General features: G+C 40.8%; 1 protein-coding gene across 4 annotated transcripts in view; it reads right to left on the bottom strand.

Annotated features, from left to right (window-relative positions):
• Positions 1-27,116, bottom strand: part of cttnbp2 (cortactin binding protein 2) — a 153,747-nt gene that overhangs the window by 17,696 nt on the left and 108,935 nt on the right. For all 4 annotated transcript variants that reach the window (XM_072267579.1, XM_072267577.1, XM_072267580.1 and 1 more), the window contains 4 exons: positions 19,034-19,192; positions 6,414-6,601; positions 1,653-1,831; positions 32-231 (listed from right to left, as the gene is read on the bottom strand). In XM_072267579.1, the coding sequence (XP_072123680.1) occupies positions 32-231; positions 1,653-1,831; positions 6,414-6,601; positions 19,034-19,192 (726 nt within the window). The remainder of the gene's footprint in view (positions 1-31; positions 232-1,652; positions 1,832-6,413; positions 6,602-19,033; positions 19,193-27,116) is intronic.

The raw sequence follows: 27,116 nt of genomic DNA, 5'->3' as shown, positions 1-27,116 counted from the left end.
CACTCAGACTGGGTTGAACATATTCTTTTACCTTGTTTGGAAAGGGAACAGCCATGTAGTACAGCTTTGTTGAGCAAGATGCTCAGAGCAGCCTTGACGACTGCCTGCTGCCCCTGATTAAGGCTCTTATGTACAGGCTGCCTTTGTCGAGACTTCTTTACTGAGGCTCTGGAAAGAATAGCTTCTTCCACTCCGGGAGCAATCACCTTATTCCACAAGTTGGCCATCCAGCTGCAAGTGCAAGAAAAATGACTTTTTTAAGGTACATCAAAAAGTACAAAGTGATGATAAGAAACTCAATGTTATTAGAATACAAAGTCAAATGTCACACAGATTTACATCACTTTCCTTTATTGCCATTGAGCCAATATAAAACTAAGAAAATTAGCTAACCTTAAACAAGGATACAACAGATCAAAAGGCCCTCTTGTACTTTTGAGGGAATTAAGATGGGACAATAAATGCAGCCACACCAATTTTGGCCACAACTGAGAGGAAACAAACAATTTAAAAAGCACACACGCACACACACACACTGTTAATGCAACATACTCTTTTAAGGCCACAAAACATAATTTTTGTCTATGCACATATATTTTCTGAAAAATCTTGGTGGAAAAACCTTGTTATGTTTAAAATACTTGGATTTCAGGGCTATGGTTATGGCTTTAAAGTTAAGTATAATTTACTCTTAACACAAAGGTGTATAAAATCAGTATGGAATGCAAAAGATTGCTTGTCTTTTTGGCAACATATAGAAATATTTTGAACAAATTCGCGTATTGAATTATGATTTGATTTATATGGGGACAATATACAAGTAAATAACTCAAATTCTCCAGTAGTTTTCAGAATTTATAACTCCCTTCTATATGTTATAAAGATCACAGGACACTTTTTACACTTGCATTGGATTATTTTGGTTCAGAATGTTTACATGCAGTGAATATTCCTTGAAAATGATAAACATTGACATATTTTTATGAATATTGTGAATATATTTTGCAATATCTATACATTATTTAATTTGAATCAAAACAGATAATATTTACGTATCTAAAATTGCATGTGAGTGCTAATTTAAAATGGCAACAACCTCAGGCCCAAAAATCTACTTAAAATCAAAATATTCCTCTGGCACTTACTTATAACACAGTTCCTTTTTTTTGTAATTGATTTTTTATTGAACTTCATCATCAAACAAACATTTCCATAAAATGTATTTCAGATACTGTACATATATATCATATAATCATATTTGTCACAAATCTCCACATAATATTTATCTGAGGTATACACTTATCGAAAGGAGAGGAAAGAAAGAACAATCGAAAGAAGAAAACTATGTACAAAGTAGGGAGTAATTTTGTTTTACAATACATTCACTGACTTGTGAGAATAAAATCAGGCCTATGAGGTGTTACGTAGTTAAACCATTTTTCCCAGTATGAATCAAATTGTTCCAACTTATGATTAACAGATGCTGTTACCTTCTCCATTTTGTAAATTTATAATTTATTTTATAACACACTTTCAACCAATTAATTCTTTCTATCCCTCCAAATATGAAATACAAGTGAACCAGCATGAACAATTTGTTTTGCAATACATGACAATTTAAAAGAATGAGTCGCAAGAAGACAGAAACATACCTCATTATAGGCTGCACCTGGCCTGGCATGATTGGACAGGAAAAGAAATCTCTTGGTCCTATCAATGCCTCAGGCGTTCCTAATCGGGACAAGTAGGAATTCAGCTGGTACCAGACTGTGCAAACCCACTGGACAGCCTTGCGTACTGGATCAGAGGGAGCTGGTAACTGGCCTTGAAACTGAAAAGTATTGTTTTAACTTTGACGTAACCAGCTAAATGCATATCAAAATACTTAACATATACATAGTAATCATTATCAGATTAGAATCCTATTGTCAATAATTTTGAGGTTGAAATGAAGGCAAAACCAACAGTGTTAACATCACTGCATCTGATATTTTCAAGTTTATGATTTGCAAGAGATCATATATAGCTAGAGCACCTGAGACTTTTGCACAGTACTGTAGTGATTTTATGTATTGCACTGAACTGCTGCAAAAAAAAAAAAACAAATTTCGTGACATATGTGAGTGATGATAAACCTGATCATGATATTGGTCTCTCTTTTGGACAGAGAGTGGGAAGGGGGCAGGGAGAGGGGAATGATAGCTGGGAAAAGGGGAAGGGAGAAGGGACAGACCAGGAAACACCGGAGAGACATTCTGTAATGATCAATAAACAAATTGTTTGGAATTAAATTACGTTGCCTGCTGTGCAGGGCAGGGTATGTCTGCACCCGCGTCACTCTCCCATCCCCACCTCCCGCCCGGCCCCTGGCCCACCTGTCCCACCCCTCCTATGGTGCTCCACCCTTACCATTCCCCACCAGATTTACAAATTTGCTGTCCGCTCCACGTTGACAAATAAAGTACTATGCAAAATTCTTAGGCACCCTGCATATAAAGACTTTTGCACAGTACTGTATAGTTTAACACAGAAATCCCAAAGTTGTTTTCAGTGACCCAGAGCTCTTCTAGGCAACTATCTACAATGGACATGTGGTCAATATTTAGGGATCTCTTGCAGGATGTTAGGGATAAATTTGTCCCGGTGAGGAAGATAAAGAATGGTAGGGTGAAGGAACCATGGGTGACAAGTGAGGTGGAAAATCTAGTCAGGTGGAAGAAGGCAGCATACATGAGGTTAAGGAAGCAAGAATCAGATGGGTCTATTGAGGAATACAGGGTAGCAAGAAAGAAGCTTAAGAAGGGGCTGAGGAGAGCAAGAAGGGGGCATGAGAAGGCCTTGGCGAGTAGGGTAAAGGAAATTCCCAAGGCATTCTTCAATTATGTGAAGAACAAAAGGATGACAGGAGTGAAGGTAGGACCAATTAGTGATAAAGGTGGGAAGATGTGCCTGGAGGCTGTGGAAGTGAGCGAGGTCTTCAATGAATACTTCTCTTCAGTATTCACCAATGAGAGAGAACTTGATGATGGTGAGGACAATATGAGTGAGGTTGTATGTTCTGGAGCATGTTGATATTAAGGGAGAGGAGGTGTTGGAGTTGTTAAAATACATTAGGACAGATAAGTCCCCGGGGCCTGACGGAATATTCCCCAGGCTGCTCCACGAGGCCAGGGAAGAGATTGTTGAGCCTCTGGCTAGGATCTTTATGTCCTCGTTGTCCATGGGAATGGTACCAGAGGATTGGAGGGAGGCGAATGTTGTCCCCTTGTTCAAAAAAGGTAGTAGGGATAGGTAATTATAGACCAGTGAGCCTTATGTCTGTGGTGGGAAAGCTGTTGGAAAAGATTCTTAGAGATAGGATCTATGGGCATTTAGAGAATCATGGTCTGATCAGGGACAGTCAGCATGGCTCTGTGAAGGGCAGATCGTGTCTAACAAGCCTGATGGAGTTCTTTGAGGAGGTGACCAGGCATATAGATGAGGGTAGTGCAGTGGATGTGATCTATGAGGCATTTGACAAGGTTCCACACGGTAGGCTTATCCAGAAAGTCAGAAGGCATGGGATTCAGGGAAGTTTGGCCAGGTGGATTTAGAATTTGCTTGCCTGCAGAAGGCAGAGGGTCGTGGTGGAGGGAGTAAATTCTGATTGGAGGGTTGTGACTAGTGGTGTCCCACAAGGATCAGTTCTGTGACCTCTACTTTTCGTGATTTTTATTAATGACCTGGATGTGGGGGTAGAAGGGTGGGTGGCAAGTTTGCAGACGACACAAAGGTTGGTGGTGTTGTAGATAGTGCAGAGGATTGGCGAAGATTGCAGAGAGACATTGATAGGATGCAGAAGTGGGCTGAGAAGTGGCAGATGGAGTTCGACCCGGAGAAGTGTCAGGTGGTACACTTTGGAAGGACAAACTCCAAGGCAGAGTACAAAGTAAATGGCAGGATACTTGGTAGTGTGGAGGAGCAGAGGGATCTGGGGGTACATGTCCACAGATCCCTGAAAGTTGCCTCATAGGTAGATAGGGTAGTTAAGAAAGCTTATGGGGTGTTAGCCTTCATAAGGCGAGGGATAAAGTTTAAGAGTCGCGAGGTAATGATGCAGCTCTATAAAACTCTGGTTAGGCCACACTTGGAGTACTGTGTCCAGTTCTGGTCGCCTCACTATAGGAAGGATGTGGAAGCATTGGAAAGGGTAAAGAGGAGAATTACCAGGATGCTGCCTGGTTTAGAGAGTATGCATTATCATCAGAGATTAAGGGAGCTAGTGCTTTACTCTTTGGAGAGAAGGAGGATGAGAGGAGACATGATAGAGGTGTACAAGATAATAAGAGGAATAGATAGAGTGGAAAGCCAGCACCTCTTCCCCAGGGCACCACTACTCAATACAGAGGACATGGCTTTAAGGTAAGGGGTGGGAAGTTCAAGGGGGATATTAGAGGAAGGTTTTTTACTCAGAGAGTGGTTGGTGCGTGGAATGTACTGCCTGAGTCAGTGGTGGAGGCAGATACACTCGTGAAGTTTAAGAGACTACTAGACAGGTATATGGAGGAATTTAAGGTGGGGGGTTATATGGGAGGCAGGGTTTGAGGGTCGGCACAACATAGTGGGCTGAAGGGCCTGTACTTTGCTGTACTATTCTATGTTCTATGTTCCATCGCAATTATCAGAATTCTGTGATTTGATAGAAATTTCAGGCATTTGCAGTCTATTCTCAATGTAATCTGTGTCACAAGATGAGGAAGTATTTTAACAGGCCATGAAAATTTCTAATTTTATGTAGACAATCTCCATCCAACATTTTACCATTAATCTGTTTTAAAATATATTTGTAAGTTAATGACATTTCATGTCCTACTCATTGTCCGTTCTTGTTTTTATATTATGCTCAGTGCCTTGCTAAAATGATACATTTTTTCTCATTGATTTGGTGTCTGTGTTAATTCTTCAATGAGACTGACTGTTCAGCTTCTTGACAGTATCACTATCCATTATAATGATAATTTTAAAAGCAAACAATGAGGAAATGGGAAATTCCATGACACAAATATTACTAGATCTTTGTAGTCAGCAGCGAACTTCAGTGGCTGCAAAATATAGCTGAACAATTGTTCCAGACTGGGAATTATATTTCTCAGCTTTTGCTGTAACACAGAAAGGTTTGTTTCATCTCTTAACTCACTCTACATACATTGTACACCAATCTTGTCACACTTTCTTTATGAACACAATCTTTTTAGGGAAACAATTCCACTGGTTCTGATTTGGTGGCTCATTTCATGTTGGCAAGCTTTACAAGACTTTTGGCACTCACGACAAAATGAAGTTCTACCAAAACAGACTGAGTTAAACCAGGTAAAGTGTTTAGATGGTAATGTGCCAAATTAGCTGCAGAGGAATGATAATCAGGAATCTAGACTGCCTTTCCATTCAAAAGTAATAAGATAATTTGACCCCAGCATCTGCAGATTATTTTGTGTTTAAGAGAATTGTGGTACAACTTGCATTAGTTTCAGGTAACTTAGCAAGAAATAGGGGGAAAATCAAAAATCTCATTGAATAGTAACCTTAACCAAAAATGTTTCAGGTTTAACCATCCATCTCTTCTTGCTAATCATGATATAGATTAAATTAATATACAGATGGGTTTAATGCTCACTATTTATCTTAGTTTCTATGATCATATCTCCTTAAACTTGATACAGCTATAGATCTACAGATAACTTGGCCTTTAAGATTGATGCAAAGCTAACACTTGTTTAACTTGCTCAGATCTTCTAATTTTATTTCTGATTAATTGCAGATTAAAATAACAATGCTAATTAGAAGTTTGACAGTAACTAATTTTATTCATCTGCATAGCTATTTAGAATTTAACCCTACTGATCTATATTGAAACAATAAGAGAATTGGAGGCAGCATTTTACAGATTTTTACACAACTTATTTAATTTTTTATATATTTCTTACTGTAACTTAGTCATGTTTGTGTATTGCAGTATACTGATACTGCAGTTCAACAAATTTTATTTTATATGTCAGAGATAAAAAACATAATTCTGATACAGGTGGGTTATTCATTTTCCTAACATGACTAACTTCTGCTTTGCAGAAGAATACTCAGTGGCTAAATAGGTTGCAAGATGCCACAATACTGAAGTTATTGAAAAAAGAACTAGAGTGAACAGTAATTCTAATTTACTCCACACATATTTGGCAAAAGGATAGTAGATAAGGATTGGCCAATTAATTTTAAGAATGTTGAACAATAATATCATAAAAATAAATTCCTTTTTTGATAACATTTTTTATCAAATCAATAAAATTTTGAAAAAGGAAGAAAGATAACTTGCTGTAAAGTCAGGTCAATTTGTAATATAATCTCCATTACAAATCACCATCACAAAAAAGTGTTCTTACCTTGTGAATAACTTGTCTTTTGAGGAATCTTTGAAGCAAACCACTGATAGGCTCCACATCCCATCGAAGTTGTACCCATCGAAAATGTTGTTGCACCATTAAGTCTGAACTTTGAAGCTTTGTCTTTGTCATTGTTCCTATCAGAAAACTATCTTCTTTGAAGTAATAGGTATCTGAATTTCCATTGACTGTAAATCAGAAGTAATAATAGAATACTGAACAAATGTTGTTAATTACAGTACTCTTAATGGTATGAAATGCAACATCTATCTGGACTTGCAATGTGGAAAACTAATCTGCAAGTCATTCCTTTTACAACTTCATAAAACTCCATTATGTTGTAGAACATCTACCACAGGAGACTTGACAATTTGAAAAGAAAAATTAATAAATAAAAATGAGGGAGGCAGCTGAGCTGCTTCAGGATTTTCACAATGCTTCTGATTTTAAAAAAAAGTCAGTCTGGCTTTAGCTGGTTCCTCCTCCACTGATGCTGCCTGACCTAATGATCATTTCCAACAAGTTATTTAAAAAATTACAGTGTCTGTAGCATTTTATTTCTGGATCCAAAATATTTTTTTCCAGTATCATACATCTTACTGAGCAGATATCATTTTTCAAAGAAGTAACAGTCTACTCATGTATCTTCAATAATCTCTCAGTCCTGTTCCTACAACTACCTGAAGTGCAAAGTTTCTCGTCCCTTACTTAGTGCTTCAATGTATCAACCAATATTGCATGAGATGCATCATGGTTCTTTGTTTTTCCTGCTGCATTCCAAACTTTATTTTGACATTCCTTCTCCTAATCCATATCCAAAATGTGACAGATAGGCACCCTAACTGAACTTGGCAAGTATTTAAGGTAGTTTGATAACAGTGTGTTAATTGAAAGTTTAGAAATGCAATATTTTTTTCTTAAGTATTGATTTTTCTTCTGAATCTGTTCTTCTATTATGGTTGCAGAAGTTTTGCAGGAAGGATTTAATGCAGAAAATTTATATTTCAGTCGAGAGAGTTGGAAACAGGCAAGGCTGTCCAACAGGGCTGCATAGGGCTGTGAAGCAGTATAGGACAATCCCATGTACAGTGATACAACGGATTACAGAAACGCTGATGAACTCCAACCATACCACTGACTTTGGACGATGGAGTCAGGAGGTCATGGATGGCCTATACGCCACTAAGGCCCCAAGAAGAAGATATTTCAATAATTAGGCATATGTCTATATCTTTGCGTCAAAAAAACTTTATAAGATATCAACATATTTTTTTATTTCCGATTTTTCCTAAAAATAATTAGAATTTTGTTCTTATTTGTACTGATATATTTGGAGCAGAACAATTTTATCAGCACCAGTAATGTGCTGCTATGGTAAGTGGCTCTCATAAATTATCTCTCAGCTATGTGGCAAGAGAATCAAAGGGAGGTTGACCGGACTGAATAAGTGGCAGGATGAGAGGAGAAGGGGACTAGTAAGATTGCTCTGTTGGGAGGAGGCAAGGACCTGATGAATTGAATATCTTCTTGTATGTCACAGTAAAATGGAATGGATGAATTTCTCATTTTCCCCTCTATTTAAGCAAACCTCATAGATGTACATGTCAGTACATGGAAGGGAAAGAAACATATACAAATAAACTTTTAAAAAAGTAGGATGCAAGTACATTCAGAATTGAGTTAAATTTTCCCATATTTAATGTCACCACGATGGCATTATTGAATAGTAGATAAGACAATAAAATTTGACATTTGAATAATTTCCAAGTTGATATCAGGATTTTGTCAAAAGACCCTCAGTGCCTTAGGTGATATGCTTTTGTAACTATTGTTATGATAGGTCCTTAGTTAACATATATTTAAATAGAAAGCAAGAAAGAATTTTTCAAAGACGACAGAACAGAGTACCTATCACCTGTTGAAAATCTAAAACCTGTAGTGCTTCATAAAGACTTGTGCAAAGATTATTAAAATACCATGAATATGCTCAGAAAACAATCAAATCTAAAGCAACACTAACTACTATTTCCAGAGATTTGAAAAATTAGCACATTCATTTTGTAATAGCCTTTATAATACAATTCATGTGCCAGCGACGGCCAGGTATGGGCCATCCATTTTCAGGGCTAGTTGATTCTGGTTTTTAAGGTTGTCATAGCCAGGGGTGGTAATGGGGATAAGCTCCCACTACCTATAAAGTGCTCCAAATGGTGTGCGTCTCTAACAGCCTTTGACAACCAAGTCCAACTCTTGGCCTTCACGTGTGGCTTAGTTACTAGGCCCAGCGAAACTGTTTCTACTGACAAGAGAAGGGGCAAAGGCGGACCATTGGTGCCTCAAAGCCAGTTGCTTCGGGCAGGTGGGGCTCGTCAGCCTTGGATGGCAGCCCACCTAGAATGATTTTAAACCTCCGCTGCCTTGTGGCCATACCCACCCATGGGAAAGGCTTCAGGAGCAAGCCCCGAGGAAGAAATCCAGATCTGGGGCCCCTAAGGCAGTTGGATGTTGTTTACAACTTCACTCTGACAACCTCTGCAACAACACTGGTGCCAAGCTGTATCGGCAATTGCCCTTCCCTTGGACTACATTAGTGGAGTGGAGAGGGGAAACCCACTGCATGGGCAACAGCCGGTTCTTTAAATCTTCCTGCCCAGGCTTGTGCCCTGGAGAGGACACAGTCCAACAGGGGCGCAAACCCATGATCCCCTGGGATGGACAGCTACCTACTAATACAATTCTATAAAACCCTATATGATTACATTTAGTGTAACCAGCAGTTCTAATGCGCCTTTAGCAAGGATAGAAATATTAACCTTGGAGGTTAAAGTGTAGAAAAATCAGATTGACAGCTGGATTTCTACCCTTCAAATTAAAAGAGAAATGAGATATTAGGATTGCGCTGCTTGCATTTTAATAGATTAAATAATAATTATAAACTTCAAGGCATACGAAATAATGATGTTGAGAAAACCAACTCTGCCAGCTGGGAAAATCAAAGACTCAAGCCTTGCAGTGGTTAAGGTAGGGAACACCTCAGCACACAGGCTGATATAAATATGAAACATGTACCATAAAGTAAAATGGCAATTTATGTTGGATCAAATTTATTCCGCTTGGTGGCGCAATAATATCAGCGCCTGACTCCGGAGTGAAGCTTCCCAAGTTCGAATCCAAGTCGGGTTGAGCGTCGAGCTAGCAACTCGGCCTTGTAAAAACAAGAATAGCTTGCTACAGAAACACGGTCATGACGGTGCCCCAATAACTCCACTGCCGAGTAAAGGGCTATTCTTCTTCTTCAAATTTATTTTGTTGTTGACCAGAAGTATTAATCGATACAGGTACATGGCATTATGTCACAGATCAGTCATGTTCTTTGAACATAACATATGAGAGGAGATAAAATGACTTACATGTATTATGTTCAAAATATTTCATACAATATTGAATAATACCACAAGTTAATTATCTGCTTTGATTTTTCATGTGTCCTATCTAAACCATCCATGCCTTATTTAGCTTAATAAGATATTAAACCATCCATACCCTCATTTAGCTTAATAAAGTATGCCTCATTTATTCTCATTTATTCAGGTTAAACTAAATAAATAAGTACTGCATGCTGAAACATAACACCCAAGTAATCTCCTGGCTTTGCAGAATTGTTAAGATGATATACATTCTGCAGAAACCACAAGTAATTAATGATCTTCAAATATATGATTTATTAAATACAATACATGCATTAGTAGTGCTGTTGGACAAAGAACATTCGATTTATTTTCCAGTTTGGTGTAGTAACATGCTGCTTAAGAATAGAGGAAGTATTCTGAAGACGAGTTGTGGTGAGCGGCTGAGGCTATTTTCAACTCTCATTGAGGACAAATATAGTGTAACCAAAGTTCATCTTTTCATCTTTAAAAGGTATAAACTGTTTCAGTATCAAATAAAAGGAAAGGTACGTCACATCTGGAGTTTCTCCGGTTAGCAGACAATTTCCCTCCATGCCTCTCTGACGTAGTAGGGAACCGCGTACGAGGCAAGTTACAGCAGAGGTTTGCCATTGCCTTCTGCCGGGTGAGTTTCCAAAGAGATCACCAGCTCGTAGCCCAGCACGGATAGGAAGTGTGCAGGGGAGCCGGCTGGCAGGATTTGAACCCGGGACCTTTCGTCCCGAAGTCCGACACTGATGCCACCAGCTGGGTCTCAGTATAGAATACTTGTGTAAAATCATTTTGTGGTTGCATTTTAAAATCCTAGAAAATTTAAGGAATTCAGGACTCGAGATGAGGGACTTTTTCCACAATATTTAACTGTCACTGACGTTCAGCTATTTTCCAAGGAATTCACTGGATTATAAATGTTGGCATATTATTAATATAATAAAGCAAAATGTTATTTTGAAAAAATAATTTAACTGATCGGTTTAAAATGTAGTATCTTAAAAACCAGGGAATAATCTCATCTGATTCAGAGCTGATTGCCAGAAGTGCAAGTAAACCTCACTCCTGTGCCCATGGATAAGACGTCAGTGAAACTCTCAAGTAGTTACAGGTGTCCCCCACTTTTCCAACATTCGCTTTACGAAACCTCACTGTTACGAAAGACCTACATTAGTACCGTTTTCCATTTCAGAAGGTGTTTTCACTGTTACGAAGAAAGGCAGCGCGAGATAAAAAAATCAGCGTGCAATCGAAGGCAGCGTGCGCCCCGAGCAGCCGCTGTCCCCCAGATTCGGAACGGCATTGCTTAAACATGTGCCTGTGAGCAGCTGTTAGCAAGATGAGTTCTATGGTATTGAAAAAGCCTATAAGAGCTCGTAAGGGTGTTACACTTAGCATAAAACTAGACATAATTAAGCGTTTCGATCGTGGTGAACGAAGCAAGGACAAAGTGAGTTTGGCTTGTGGAAGCTGAGGAAGATGTTGTTGAAGAGGTTTTGGCATCCCATGACTAAGAACTGACAGATGAAGAGCTGATGCAATTGGAAGAGGAAAGGATAACAATCGAAACCGAATGCAGTAGCGAACTGACCGTGAAGCAACTGCGTGAGATTTTCGCTGCAATGATAAAGTACGACTGTAATTTTGAAAGGGTACGTAGGTTTAGGGGATATTTGCAGGATGGTTTGAATCCTTACAAACAACTGTATGATAGAAAAATGCACGAAGCTCAGCAGTCAAGCAAGCCTTCCACATCAGCCACAGCAGACGACGAACCTCGATCGACATCGAGGTGGGCAGTCATAGGAGAAGATGAGCTGCCTGCATTGATCGACGATGAGATGACACTGCCGTGTCCCACCACCCAAACCCCCGGGCCCTGGACAGATACTGTACTGATTCGCGGAGAATGCAACTGTAGCCATCTTTAAGAAAAAAGCCGAAATAAACAAGCTAATTAATTAGGTGCCGCTGACACATAATTGTCGGCCCAGATCAGTGCCGATTTCCGATTGCATCGCCTCTGATCTGGGCCGACAATTACATGTCGGCGGCACCTAATTAATTACTATGTTTATTTCGGCTTTTTTCTTAAAGATGTGCTGTGCGCCTCCCGGCTACTGCTGCGTCCTTCATGGCAATGTATCGGGTCGGCGGCCCGGAGGGTGGGGGCCACTGCACTACCCAACCTGCGACGACTCAGTCTAACACACCATCATCAGTGTGCTTGGCGCTGTTTTCCCAATTCCAGTAAGTGATACTACACTGTACATACATTATTTCTACTTTATATAGGCTGTGTATTTTTACGTGTTATTTGGTAGATTTGGCAGCTTCATAGTTTAAAGGTTAGTGGAGAGCGCACTTATGCCAACAGTGCTTGCGTGAGATTTTCACTACAGAGATCTGTGCAGGCAATCGTTGTGGAGAAATATTTCTACTTTATATAAGCTGTGTATTTATCATATCATTCCTGCTTTTACTATATGTTACTGTTATTTTAGGTTTTATGTGTCATTTGTCGTGATTTGGTAGGTTATTTTTGGGTCTGCGAACGCTCACAAAATTTTCCCATATAAATAAATGGTAATTGCTTCTTCGCTTTACGACATTTTGGCTTATGGACCGTTTCATAGGAACGCTCTACCTTCGGATGGCGGGGGAAATCTGTATGAAGATTCACACTCTCAAGCAGAGAGTACCAGTACCAAGTTGGGAATTGAGCCTTTTGTGCTACCTACACACAGCTTAGACCCCAACAACAACATTTTAATCAAGAGGAGATGATTGCAGCTTTGCACCTCAATGTTGATGCTGGAATTATGTTGAGGCTTCTGAAGAAGTGACTGAGCTGGCAGCATTTCTAATAACTCCCATTGCTTGTTATCCAGAATTATAGCAGGCTCCTGCAGTAGCAACTGTGGGATTTACTCACCACTAGGATTCATTCAGTGCATAATGGGAAATAAATCTTAATATTGAGATACATCTCTGATATCATTATTTATTTATTGAGATACAGTGCAGAACAGGACCTTCTACTGTGGGAGGAAGCCAGAGGATCTGGAGAACACCCATGCATTCCACAGGAAGGCCAGATGATGTCCGACTTTAACTCCAAACACTGACACCCCAAGCTGTAACAGCGTCGTGTTAACCGCGACACGACCGTGAGGCCTAGATGTAGAGTCTTCATTTTAGAGCAAGCTGTGGTCACAGGAAAAGATTTTATTTTATTTAGAGATACAGCATGGATTGGTCATAGAAACATAGAAAACCTACAGCACAATACATGCCCTGCGGCCCACAAAGTTGTGCCGAACATGTCCCAAGCTTAGAAATTACTAGGCTTACCCATAGCCCTCTACTTTTCTAAGCTCCATGTAACTATCCAAAAGTCTCTTAAAAGACCCTATCATATCTGCCTCCACCACCATTGCCAGCAGCCCATTCCACACACTCACCACTCTCTGAGTAAAAAACTTACCCCTCACATCTCCTCTGTACCTACTCCCCAGCACCTTAAACCTGTGTCCTCTTGTGGCAACCATTTCAGCCCTGGGAAAAAGCCTCTGACTATCCACATGATCAATGCCTCTCATCATCTTATACACCTCCATCAGGTCACCTCTCATCCTCCATCGCTCCAAGGAGAAAAGGCCGAGTTCACTCAACCTATTCTCATAAGGCATGCTCCCCAATCCAGGCAACATCCTTTTAAATCTCCTCTGCACCCTTTCTATGGCTTCCACATCCTTCCTGTAGTTAGGTGACCAGAACTGAGCACAGTACTCCAAGTGGGGTCTGACCAGGGTCCTATATAGCTGCAACATTACCTCTTGGCTCCTAAATCCAATTCCACGATTAATGAAGGCCAATACACTATATGCCTTCATAACCAGAGTCAACCTGCGCAGCTGCTTTGAGCATCCTATGGACTTGGACCCCAAGATCCCTCTGATCCTCCACACTGCCAAGAGTCTTACGATTTATATTATATTCTGCCATCTTATTTGACTTACCAAAATGAACCACTTCATACTCACCTGGGTTGAACTCCATCTGCCACTTCTCAGTCCAGTTTTGCATCCTATCAATGTCCTCTGTAACCTCTGACAGCCGTCCACACTATCCACAACACCTCCAACCTTTGTGTCCTCAGCAGACTTACTAACTCATCCCTCCACTTCCTCATCCAGGTCATTTATAAAAATCAGGAGGAGTAAGGGTCCAAGAACAGATCCCTGAAGCACACCACTGGCCACCGACCTCCATGCAGAATATGACCCGTCTACAATCACTCTTTGCCTTCTGTGGGCAAGCCAGTTCTGGATCCACAAATCAATGTCCTCTTGGATCCCATGCCTCCTTACTTTCTCAATAAGCCTTGCATGGGGTACTTATCAAATGCCTTGCTGAAATCCATATACACTACATCTACTGGTCTTCCTTCTTCATTGTGTTTAGTCACATCCTCAAAAAATTCAATCAGGCTCGTAAGGCACAACTTGCCATTGACAAAGCCATGCTGACTATTCTTAATCATATTATACGTCTCCAAATGTGGATAAATTCTGCCTCTCAGGATCTTCTCCATCAACTTACTAACCACTGAAGAAAGACTCACTGGTCTATAATTTCCTGGGCTATCTCTACTCCCTTTCTTGAATAAAGGAACAACATCCACAACCCTCAAATCCTCTGGAACCTCTCCCGTCCCCATTGATGATGCAAAGATCATCACCAGAGGCACAGCAATCTCCTCCCTCGCCTCCCACAAAAGCCTGGGGTACATCTCATCCGGTCCTGGCGACTTATCCAATTTGATGCTTTCCAAAAGCTCCAGCACATCCTCTTTCTTAATAATACATACCCAAGCTTTTCAGTCTGCTTCATCAGCACTGCAATCACCAAGATCCTTTTCCATAGTGAATACTGAAGTATTCATTAAGTACCTCTGCTATTTCCTCCAGTTCCATACACACTTTCCCACTGTCACACTTGATAGGTCCTATTCTTTCATGTCTTATCCTCTTGCTCTTCACATACTTGTAGAATGCCTTGGGGTTTTCCTTAATCCTGCCCACCAAGACCTTCTCATGGCCCCTTCTGGCTCTCCCAATTTCTTTTTTAAGCTCCTTCCCGTTAGCCTTATAATCTTCTAGAGCTCTAACATTACCGAGCTCTGATCCTTTTGTAAGCTTTTCTTTTCTTCTTGACTAGTTCTATTACAGCCTTTGTACACCACTGTTCCATAACTTCCCCGTCTCATTGGAACATACCTATGCAGAACTCCACACAAATATCCCCTGAACATTTGTCACATTTCTTCCATATTTTTCCCTGAGAACATCTGTTCCCAATTTAAACTTCCAACTTCCTGCCTGATAGCCTCATAATTCCCCTTACTCCAATTAAACGCTTTTCTAACTTGTCTGTTCCTATCTCTCTCCAATGCTATTGTAAAGGAGATCGAATTATGATCACTATCTCCAAAATGCTCTCCCACTGAGAGATCTGACACCTGACCAGGTTCATTTTCCAACACCAAATCAAGTACAGTCTCTCCTCTTGTAGGCTTATCTACATATGGTGTCAAGAAACCTTCCTGAACACACCTAACAAACTCCATCCCATCTAAACCCCTTGCTCTAGGGAAATGCCAATCGATATTTGGGAAATTAAAATCTCCCATCACGACAACTCTGTTATTATTACACACTCCAGGATCTGTTTCCCTATCTGCTCCTCGATATCCCTGTTACTATTGGGCAGCCTATAAAAAACACCCAGTAGAGTTATTGACCCCTTCCTGTTCCTAACCTCCATCCACAGAGACTCCATAGACAATCCCTCCATGATGTCCACCTTTTCTGCAGCCGTAACACTATCTCTGATCAACAGTGCAATGCCCCCACCTCTTTTGCCTCCCTCCCTGTCCTGTCTGAAACATCTAAAACCCAGCTCTTGAAGTAACCATTCCTGTCCCTGAGCCATCCAAGTCTCTGTAATGGCCACCACATTAAAGCTCCAAGTACTGATCCACGGTCTAAGCTCATCTGCTTAGTTACAATACTCGTTGCGTTAAAATAGACACATCTCAAACCATCCGTCTGAGTGCATCCCTTGTCTATCACCTGCCTATCCTCCCTCATATACCGTCTTCAAATTTTCTCTATTTGTGAGCCAACCGCCTCTTCCCCAGTCTCTTCAGTTTGGTTCCCACCTCCCAACGATTCTAGTTTAAACTCTCCCCAGTAGCTTTAGCAAACCTCCCCGCCACGATATTGGTCCCCCTGGGATTCAAGTGCAACCCATCCTTTTTGTACAGGTCACACCTGCCCCAAAAGAGGTCCCAATGATCCAGAAATCTGAATCCTTGCCCCCTCCTTCAATCCCTCAGCCACGCATTTATCCTCCACCTCATTCTATTCCTATACTCACTGTCGCATGGCACAGGCAGTAATCCCGAGATTACTACCTTTGCAGTCCTGCTTCTCAACTTCCTTCCTAACTCCCTGCACCTTTTTCAGGACCCCTTCCCTTTTCCTACCTATGTCATTGGTACCGATATGTACCACGGCCTCTGGCTGTTCTCCCTCCCACTGCAGGATATCTTGGACGCGATCTGAAACATCCCAGACCCTGGCACCTGGGAGGCAAACTACCATCCAAGTTTTATTTGCTGTGTCCACAGAATCATCTGTCTGACCCCCTAACTATAGAGTCCCCTATCACTACTGCCTTCTGCTTCCTTTCCCTACCCTTCTGAGCTACAGGGCCGGACTCTGTGCCAGAGGCACGACCACTGTTGCTTCCTCCAGGTAGGCTGTCCCCCCCACCCCCCCCACAGTACTCAAACAGGAGTACTTATAGTCAAGGGGGACAACCACAGGGGTACTCTCTAGTACCTGACTCTTGCTCTTCCCTCTCCTGGCTGTTACCCACTTGTCTGTCTCCCGTGGCCCCGGTGTGACCACCTGCCTATAACTCCTTTCTATCACCTCCTTGCTCTCTCTGACCAGATGAAGGTCATTGAGTCGCATCTCCAGTTCCCTAACTCGGTCCCTTAGGAGCTGCAGCTTGACACACCAGGTGCAGATATGGCCGTCCAGGAGGCTGGGAGACTCCAGGACCTCCCACATCTGACACCGAGCACAGAAAACCGGCCTCACACACACATTACTTCCTTTCCGCAATTAACACAGGCAAACCTACCTCGCCTCATTACCGCCTAAGCCCGTTGAGCCAAAGCCCTATCACTCTGCTACCTCTCGCACTGAACGCTGCCCACTAGAGATGGCAGTCTTCTTTCTAAACTTTTCCTGCTCTACTGGCTGACGTCACGTGCCTGCGCAGTTTTGCCTCTCTTTTACCCCGAGTAGAAAAATACCTTCGCTCCTGAAAATCCTTAGCCATTCCACTTGCAGCCTTCTTGCTCCGAATCAAAAAAAAAAAGGTCCTTCTGGCCTTTTGAGCCTCGCCATCCAGCAACTCCCGACAACCCTGACTTAACCTTAACTTAGCCACTGGACAACTTACAATGACCAACTGGCTACCTGGCAAGTCTTTAGACTGTGGGGGGAAACAGGAGGACCCAAAGAACACTGTCACTTTCCACAGGGAGTATGGACAGAGACTGCTTACAGATCTGCAAGGACTTAAGTCCAAACTCTGACACACCAAGATGTAACTGCGTTGTGCTAACTGCTACACTGCTGTTTCTTTGCTATTAAATCTACTTTATCTTTCTTTTTCAATCTTTTTATTAAGTTTCAAAATTAATAAACTTAACAATAATAGTAATGATACAAAGAGATCAGGATTACATTAATAATGGTTAACATGTACAAGCACAGATTCCAACTAACAAATATAGTTTAGCCTCCCAATCTCATAGTAACTAACCATGAAAAAGGTATTTTATAAAGAGAAAAAAAAACCCTAAACTAAACTAAAAAAAAAGATTGGGCTGTCATATTACATCGGGTAAAATTATTATTTGTTGTTAACTTTGCTCTTCTATACATGAACAAAAAATTACTACAAAGGATTCAGAAAGGGTCAACTTACATCATATGAAAATATCGAATAAATGGCCTCCAAGTTTCTTCAAATTTAACCGAAGGATCCATAGTACCGCTCCTAATTTTTTCAAATCTACTTTATTGTGCAATGTTCATCCTCTCTCATCGGATCCTGTGTTTCCATTATGGGTACCAATATTCTCACTATAAACATTGCATTAGGTGGTGATATTATATAAAAAGTTTACTAATGAATCTTTGAAGTTTAGAGGGAACAAGAAAATAGGAGGAGAGACACTATGTAACTTCAGTTGAAATAAAAATCAACCAGAGTGACCAGTGAACGGTTGATATGCTACCACCGGATATGCACTCCTCCCAAACATGCAAGATCCAAGCCCTGTACTGAGCACAAAAATCAAACTGCTGGAAGAACACAGCAGGTCAAACAGCATCTTTGGAGGGAAATGGGACAGCTGACAATTTGGGTCAAAACTCTTCACCTGGACATCATGACCAAAATTTTGACACCCTTAATTCCTCCAGCATTTTGCTCTTTGCTCGAGATTCCAGGATCTTTTTGGGCAAGAAAGTGATGCTGCTCAGCAAAATAGGTCTGGCTATTTTTTGACTAAAGCAAACACAAATGCTTTACCACAATTTTAGAATATTATCTTTAGTAGAATTTCAAAAAGTTGCAAACACACAAATCAGTTAATTGGTATTTAAATGGTAGAATATATTGTAGAGAAAGCTGACAATCAGGTACTTTATTTTATAGATTATTACCTCAAAAATTAAAAAAAAAAATTGCTAATTTTAACTGACACAGTAGCAGACTCCAAGGTTTCTTGAAATCCAGAGCAGGAAATGGCGTGTGACACCATGATGAGATTTTCAAGCGCCTATGCAGCATGTGCTCTCTTCAGGATCTGCCAATATAGATCAGCCTCCCACAGTGTAAATTAGAAACAACTGCCATTGTTGTGCCATGAAATGATCCAAATTAGAGTTCGTCATTTCCTGCATTTCCACATCATACTGACAACCCTGAATCCTGAAGCTTGTTAGCTTGTCACTTTAGTGACTTGTTATGTATTTTTTTTACATTTACAATAGACTAAACACAAAAAAAAAGGCAATGACACCATACCATGCTGGAAAGTGAAGGCATTTTCTGCACCTCGGTTTTCTAGGGCATCCAGTAGTTCACCTAGAAACTCTGAAAGCGAAGCAGCAGTCTCCAGGTTTTTCATCAGGACTACAGTTACCTTCTCAGTAACAAAAGACTGCTTCAAAGGTACCAGGATACCTGGAACACATTAAATGCAGTGAGTAACTAAAAGCTCATAAAACTTGTTGCACAATTTGAAGAAAAAGTGCTGCACTTAAAATAATTTATAATTTCTAGCTTTCCATGAAGCCAAATACATGGTTCTCAAATAATTAAAATTAACTTTTGATTTCACAAATGTACAATAAAATTTTATTTTAATCCAGATATGTGAAACACACATCTGTTGCTCCATAGTCTAAAAGTTATTATTAAAAGTAATTTTATAAATTAGAAACTCAAACATGTTCATATAACTTGTGACAGTAATTTATGAATGCCTATATTCTAGTTCACATTTGGTACCAATACTGTGGTTTGGGAGCCACACTTTTCTTTTGCACATGATCTTTAGAAGTCGTGTATTACTCTGTCTTCATTCATTGCTTGGTCTGCTGTTGAATTTTAAATGCTTTCAATATTGTTACTGCTAAGGCAATGCTTTAACAGTAAAGAGCAGAGGCTAACTGGGCAATTCAATAATCTTTTTTACAACCCAGGTCTGATTTGTTCAAAATCAGAAGCTTTACAAGACAAAAAAAGACACCAAACTTCATTTCATCAGTCTGCCAAAAACAGATTTTAATATTTCTGGAAGTGGTCTTTCAAGCAAGCCATTGATTAGTTTGTGGCCCATGATGAAAAGCAAGGTGAATGAAGCAAAATTCTCAAGATAGTTCAGCAGAATACAGGCGGTTAACCAATAAGGTCATGGCATACACATTATCAACTAGATCAATCTTATTGGGTAAATCAATGATTGAGCAAAAGGTGCATGAACAGAAATCAAATAAAAAAGCTGTTTGACATGAAGTTAAAATTAAATGAGTGAGAAAGGAAACAAGGCATGCTATGCTCCGAATATACAGCAAGCAGAATGCTATACTCATGCCAACATGCTTAATTGAAAACAATACAAAAGTTCAAATTTTGTGCATTACACAAATGTCTTGCTTATTGTTTCATGTTATTTAATTAGGAAGTACAGATGAATAAAAAGTTCCAATCAATGTTAGTTCAGAACAACCCCCAAGTCTCTCATCACACTGCTCAACTGTCTCTCGAATTGTCATAGGTTTCGCTCCATTATGCTATCCAATTCTTCAATCTACAGACATCAGTTCCAAATCTTTTTCACCAGTTTGTCTCTGTGCCTCTTTTCCAACTACCAATGTCTAAACAGGATGCAATAAATCAAAGCTAGTTGGAACAGCTTCTTGTTTGAGTTGCTTCATTTGAAGCCCGAAGAGTTGACACTTCTCCAGTATCCCCAGTGTAGGGATTTATCTGCTTATTCTCTGCAGTGCTGCTGAATCTTTATCATTCAAAGTAAAAAACAGAAGATGCTGGAAATACTTAACAGGTCAGGCCAGATCCAAGGGAAGAAAAAGAAGAGTTAATGTTTCAGGTTAACGTCAGGTTCTCTTCCCATAGATGCAGCCTGACCTGCTACACAATTCCAGCATCTCCTGTGTTTACTTTAGATAGTCAACGTCTTTAGTTTCTTTTTAAACTTTCAAGCTCTGAATACCCCCTGACTCGTTGGTATCAAGTCACGGCTCGATTAGGTCACCACAGAAAGAGAATGACCCTTGCCACGTTATGCTCTATGTTATGCAGAAACATAACATAGGATCCTATTTATTTTGTGAATTGCCGTCCAGTAATAGTTACCCATTACTTTTGATTATATCCTTACTCAGTTCACTACCAACCATAATTTTAGGTCTGTTTGACACTTTCCTGAAAGTATAATACGTTTTGCTAATTGAGTGTTTCATTTACCACATTCAACCAATGGGTAAATTTATCTAGGCCACTTAAAGTATTTATGCAAAGAATAGGCAGAGTATTAAAGGAGGTGTATTTAGATTTCAAAATGAATGATGCATAAATTCTTGCTTATTAGGATGTTAATTTGAAGTAGCATGATCAGTGATTTCTCGTGGAACGGTTAAGTAATCGTTTCGTTACCAATAGATCATCAAAAGTTGATGCATCATTAAAGGATCATCACCATCCACTTCTCATTGCTACCATCAGTGAGGAGGTACAGGAGCCTAAAGATACGCACTCAACATTTTAGGAACAGCTTCTTCCCCTCCACCATCAGATTTCTGAACAGTCCATGAACCCATAAACACTAACTCACTATTTTGCCTTCTATTTGCCTTATATATTTCTTATTATAACATTTATTAGTATTTTGCATATTGCACCGTACTGCACAAAACAACAAATTTCATGAAATACGTCAGTGATAATAAACCTGATTCTGATTGTTCATCAAAGGTTTACAATGGCTGAAGTCCCACTTCATTTAACTATAATAGACACCATTTGTCTTAAGTCCCATTACGCTTCCCATTACACAACTCACAATAAAATTTCCCAGTAAAATTCCAGATGAGTATCTTCACTGCATTGAAGCCTAAGGAGCCAAAATTATCCTGTAATAGGCTTTTAATATTTTCTTTATAACCAATGCAATCCAAAATAACTTCTCTTCCTTTTCTGTAAACAAATCCAATAAAATTCTATAAAAGGGACAGGAAGTTACAATTTAATGGCACAGCATAGCACAGCGCCATCTTGTGGTCAGTTTTTATTAACATGCAAACTTCTTATGAGCATCTTGGGGCTAGGGGAAGATATTAATTGAAATCAATACAGTTATTTTATTTATAGCATCCTATATTTAATTCTGGTCTTGTAAGAAATTTCCTTTTCAAACACAGTTTTGAATATGTGGTAAAGTTTAGATTTAGATTTCAGGTACTGCCAGGTTAGTTTTAGCATTGCTTATTATTCTAGATTGTCAAATCTTGAATACACTTATAAAATAACAAAGAATTTCTGTTGTACTCTACAACATCTATATTTTTCTCACTAATTAGTCTCTAAATGCTAGTTATCAGCCAAGCTGTACAGAGAACAAAACGTTATTCCCAAGAATGGATCATTAACTGTGCTACTTAATCTAAATCACAGAAAAAGTATACTGAATTCAGGTGTCACCAATAAAACACAGGTAACATAATTCAGGCATATCAGACCACTAAATTAACTTCTGACTTTATAAGATACATAATTTCAAGCTCTATTTACATTTTAATTAGTTATACAGATTTTTCTCCCAAATGTGTACTTTGAGTATGTTCCTGCTAATTTGTGACTTCTTCATTTCTAATTGGCTTTGTGATAGAAGAAAGAGAATAAACAGTTGTTTTAATGGCTGGAAATCTGTAATATGTGGTAAGATCTGTGCTAGGATTTTGTTTGTCATACGTTGTATATGCAAGTGGTAGAGCTTTAAAAATTGACAGAGGACACAAAATTGGTGGAGTCATAGATAGCAGAGAGGTTTTGTTTAATTATATTGGGACTGATCAGCTGGGAAGCTGGCACATGGAATTTAATTCTGACAACAATGAGGTAATGCACTTTGGGAAGTCAGTTTTAGTAGGACACATTGAATAAATGGCAGGGACAATGGCAGGGAAATGCTGAATAGGTGGATATGGTAGTGGAACAGTATTTTGTATGCTGGCTATAGTCCAAGGCATTGAGTATAATAGTTGAGATGTCATGTGGCAGTTCTACAAAACATTGGTTAGACTTCACTGACCGTATAATGTACAGTTCTGGTCACCATACTTCAGAATGTGCTAACGCTAGAGATACACCACGATATTGCTTGGAACAGAGGCCTGCAGTTTTAAGAAGAGAATGGGTAGGCTGGGTTCATTCTCATGGAATGCAGGAAGCTGAAAAGCAGCCTTATAAAAATTTATAAAACTATGAAGGAGCATAGATAAGATGGTCAGACTCCTCCGGATAAAGATTCAAGAACTAGGGGGAAAGATTTAAGATGAGGATAGAACTTTAAAGGAAGTCTTAGAGTGTCTTTCCACCTAGAGGTGGCGAATATCTGGAATGAGAGGAATAGGCCTCATCTGTCACCGGCAATATCTGTACGTGTGTAGATGATGTTGGTACCTCAAGATAAGTGACCTCATGGCCCAACCAGAAGCCCGGGCTGAATGCAGAGGTGCACTCCCTACTAAAAGCCCAGTTCAATGCCTTTAAGTCTGGTGAGCAGCTAGAGGAAAAGCTCATCTTAGGTATCAAGGAGGCAAAGATCACCTACACACAAAAAATTCAGGAACACAAATGATAATGAACCCCAGAGTATGTGGTTGGGCATCAAGGGCATTACTGACCACACATGGAAAAACAGTGTTGACTGTACCAGTGACGCCTCACTCCCTGGTGCTCTAAACAACTTTTTTTGCATGCTTTAAGGCATGCAGCACAACGTCGGCCACAAAAGCTACCTCTGTCCCGGGTGAGCAGCCACTGTCTGCAGCAGCAGATGTGAGAAAGACTCTGCAGATTCAACACCGTACAGCTGCTGGGCCAGGCAGCATCCATAAGACCAGAAGAAATTGGAGCAGAATTAGGCCATTCAGCCCATTGAGAATGCTCCACCATTCCATCATGGCAAATTTATTATCCTTCTCCTCCCATTCTTCTGCCTTCTCCATGTAACCTTTAAAGCCCTGACTAATAAAGAACCTATCAGCCTCGATTTTAAATATACCCAATGACTTGGCCTCCAAAGCCATCTGTGGCAATGATTTCCACAGGTTCACTACCCTCTGCCTAAAGAAATTCCTTTTGGTGCGAGTTCCCAAATCCTGAGGACTTTCCACAGGGGCACCATCGACAGCATCCTGACTGGCTGTGTTGCTGCCTGGCACGGGAACCGTACTACCCTCAATCACAGGGCACTGCAGAGAGCAGTGCAGACAGCCTAGCGCATCTGTGAACGTGAACTTTCCTCTATTCAGGGCATTTACAGCAGCAGGTGCATAAAAAAACGGCCTGGAGGATCATCAAGGACTCCAGCCAACCCCAACCACAAACTGTTTCAGTTGCTCCCATCCAGCAAACAGTACCACAGCATAAAGGCCAGGACCAACAGGCTGTGAGACGACTTCTTTCACCAGGCCATCAGATTTATCCATACACACTAATCTGATTGCACACTGACTGTACATACATGTATACAATCTTAGTGTTTGGGCAATATCCTCCCTTATTAGGAAGGCAGGTGTATGGGGTTGAGTGGAATCCGGGACCAGCCATGACGGAATGGCGGAGCAGACTCGACGGGCTGAACAGCCTAATTTTGCTCCTAAGTCTTATAGTCTTATCTCCCTTATTGCTTGTACAAAACAATGGAGATGCAACACGTTGTGAGATGGATGCAAGAAATAAAATTCTAATTCTAAAAAAAAATTTAATGGATGTCCCTCTATTCTGAGGCTGTGCCCTCTGTCCTAGGCTCACCCACTATAAGAAACATACTCTCCACATGCACTCTATGTAGGCCTTTAAATATTCAACTGGTTTCAATGAGATCCTCCCTCATTCTTCTAAATTCCAGTGAGTAAAGACCCAGAGCCATCAAACACTCCTCATATGTTAACCCCTTCATTTTCATTAACTTTTCCTGGGACATCTCCAATGCCAGCACATCTTTTCTCAGATAAGGGGGCCAAAAATGCAAGTGTGGACAAACCAATAGCTACAAAGCCTCAATATTACATCCTTACTTTTATATTCTAGTCCTCTCAAAATTAATGCAAACGTTTCATTCGCCCTTCTTACCACTGACTCAACCCGCAAGTTAACCTTGAGGGAATCCTGCACAAGGACTCCCAAGTCCCTTTGCACCTCTGATTTTTGAATTTTCTCCCTACTTACAGGAAGCCAAAGTAGTCAGGGAGTGTGCACACCAGCTCACTGGTGCCTTCACAGACCTCTTCGGCACTAAACTCATCCAGGCTGCTATTCCCACATGCTTCAGATCAGCCACCGTCATCCCTGTACCAACAAACCCCACACTTTCAAAATTAAATGACAACCGCCTAGTGGCACTGATCATGAAGTGCTTTGAATAGCTGATAATGGCACACAGCAAAAACACCATTCTTGCCATACTGGACACCCACCAATAAGCTTTCTGTCAGAACTGCTCTGCAACAGGTGTCATATCACCTGCCATGCACCTGGCCCTGACAAACCTACAAAATGAGTCTCGGCTCGAAACGGCGACTGTACTCTTATCCATAGATTCTGCCTGGCCTGCAGAGTTTTCCAGCATTTTGTGTGGGGCACATGTCAGAACACTGTTTCTGGATTTCAGTTTGGCATTCAACACTGTTGTCCCAAGGACCTTGGTGAACAAACCCCTGCTCCTTGGTCTAAAGGCAGGAGGAGAAGATGGCGGCGCGCCTGCGTGTGCAGCCCTCCGGTGAAAAATGATATCGTATCTGTTAAATAGGGGCCATGGACAATTCTGATTTGATGGAGAATGGACGTGAAAGCACAGAGGAACATCTGGAGAAATTTCTGAAACGCCCATTCGCTGCTGTCGTTACTCTGTGATCAGGAATCTTTTGGAGGGTAGGCCTCAAAATCCCCAGCCTTGCCTGCTTTTGGCGACTGAGGAGGAGGTCGAATCGTTCAGACAGAGATGGCGCTCAGTGCTCGGTGTCGGAGAGCTGATCAGAGCTCGAAGTTTTCGGATGACTCAGAGTCAGATTGTGGTCAGTACGGCAGGGAGAGTTTTTCTTTCTTCTCCCGTCTGCGTGAGATGTGGGACATTGGAGAAACTTTGAACTTTACTGTGCTCATGGACTTCTTCATCAAGTTATGGTATTGTGCACTGTTGTAACTATATGTATAATTATGTGGTTTTGTCAGTCTTTTCAGTCTTGGTCTGTCCTGTGTTTTGTGATATCACACCGGAGGAAATATTGTATCATTTCTTAATGCATGCATTACTAAATGACAATAAAAGAGGACTGCGTGTCTTCATAATCTAAATACACCACTGTGCCACTGGGTGCTGGACTTCCTCACCAATCGACCTCAGAGAGTCAGCATGTACAGAGGCTCCTCCCTCTCCATCATCCTCCATACAGGTTCTCCTCAGGGTTTGTGCTGAGCCCATTGCCGTACACTCTGGTCACACATGACTGCACGGCCAAACAACCGAGAAAGCATGTTGGCAGGTTCGGCGACGACACGACAGTGCTGGGGCTCATCACTATCAACAATCAGATGGCCTACAGAGAAAAGGTGGAAGAACTCACAACCCTCTTTACATCGACGGCATCCTGGGAGTACACATCTTGCACATTCTACACAATCAGGAAAGCTCACCAATGCTTCTACATTCTGAGTAGGCTGAAGGGAGTTGTTCTATGCACAACTATGCTGAGGATGTTCTATGAGTCTGTGGCAGCCAGTGTTATCATGTTTGCTGTTGTGTGCTGGGGCAGCAGGCTGAGGGTAGCAGACACCAACAAAATCAACAAACTCATTGGTAAGGCCAGTGATATTGTGGGGATGGAACTGGACTCTCTCACGGTGGTGTCTGAAAAGAGGATGCTGTCCAAGTTGCATGCCATCTTGGACAATGTCTCCCATCCACTACATAATGTACTGGGTGGGCACAGGAGTACATTCAGCCAGAGACTCATTCCACCGAGATGCAGCACAGAGCGTCATAGGAAGTCATTCCTGCCTGTGGCCATCAAACTTTACAACTCCTCCCTTGGAGGGTCAGACACCCTGAGCCAATAGGTTGGCCCTGGACTTATTTCCATCTGGCATAATTTACATATTATTATTTAATTATTTATGGTTTTATGTTGCTATATTTATACTCTATTCTTGGTTGGTGCAACTGTATCGAAACCCAATTTCCTTCGGGATCAATAAAGTATGTCTATCTATCTATACTCACATCCTACAGATGTGCAGTGGAGAACAATCTAACAAGCTGCATCACTGCACGGTGCTGAAGCAGACAGGAGGGCTCTACAGT

This window comes from Mobula birostris, chromosome 9, assembly GCF_030028105.1.
Source record: "Mobula birostris isolate sMobBir1 chromosome 9, sMobBir1.hap1, whole genome shotgun sequence".
NCBI classification, from domain to species: domain Eukaryota; kingdom Metazoa; phylum Chordata; class Chondrichthyes; order Myliobatiformes; family Myliobatidae; genus Mobula; species Mobula birostris.
This window is presented reverse-complemented; position numbering and strand designations above follow the sequence as displayed.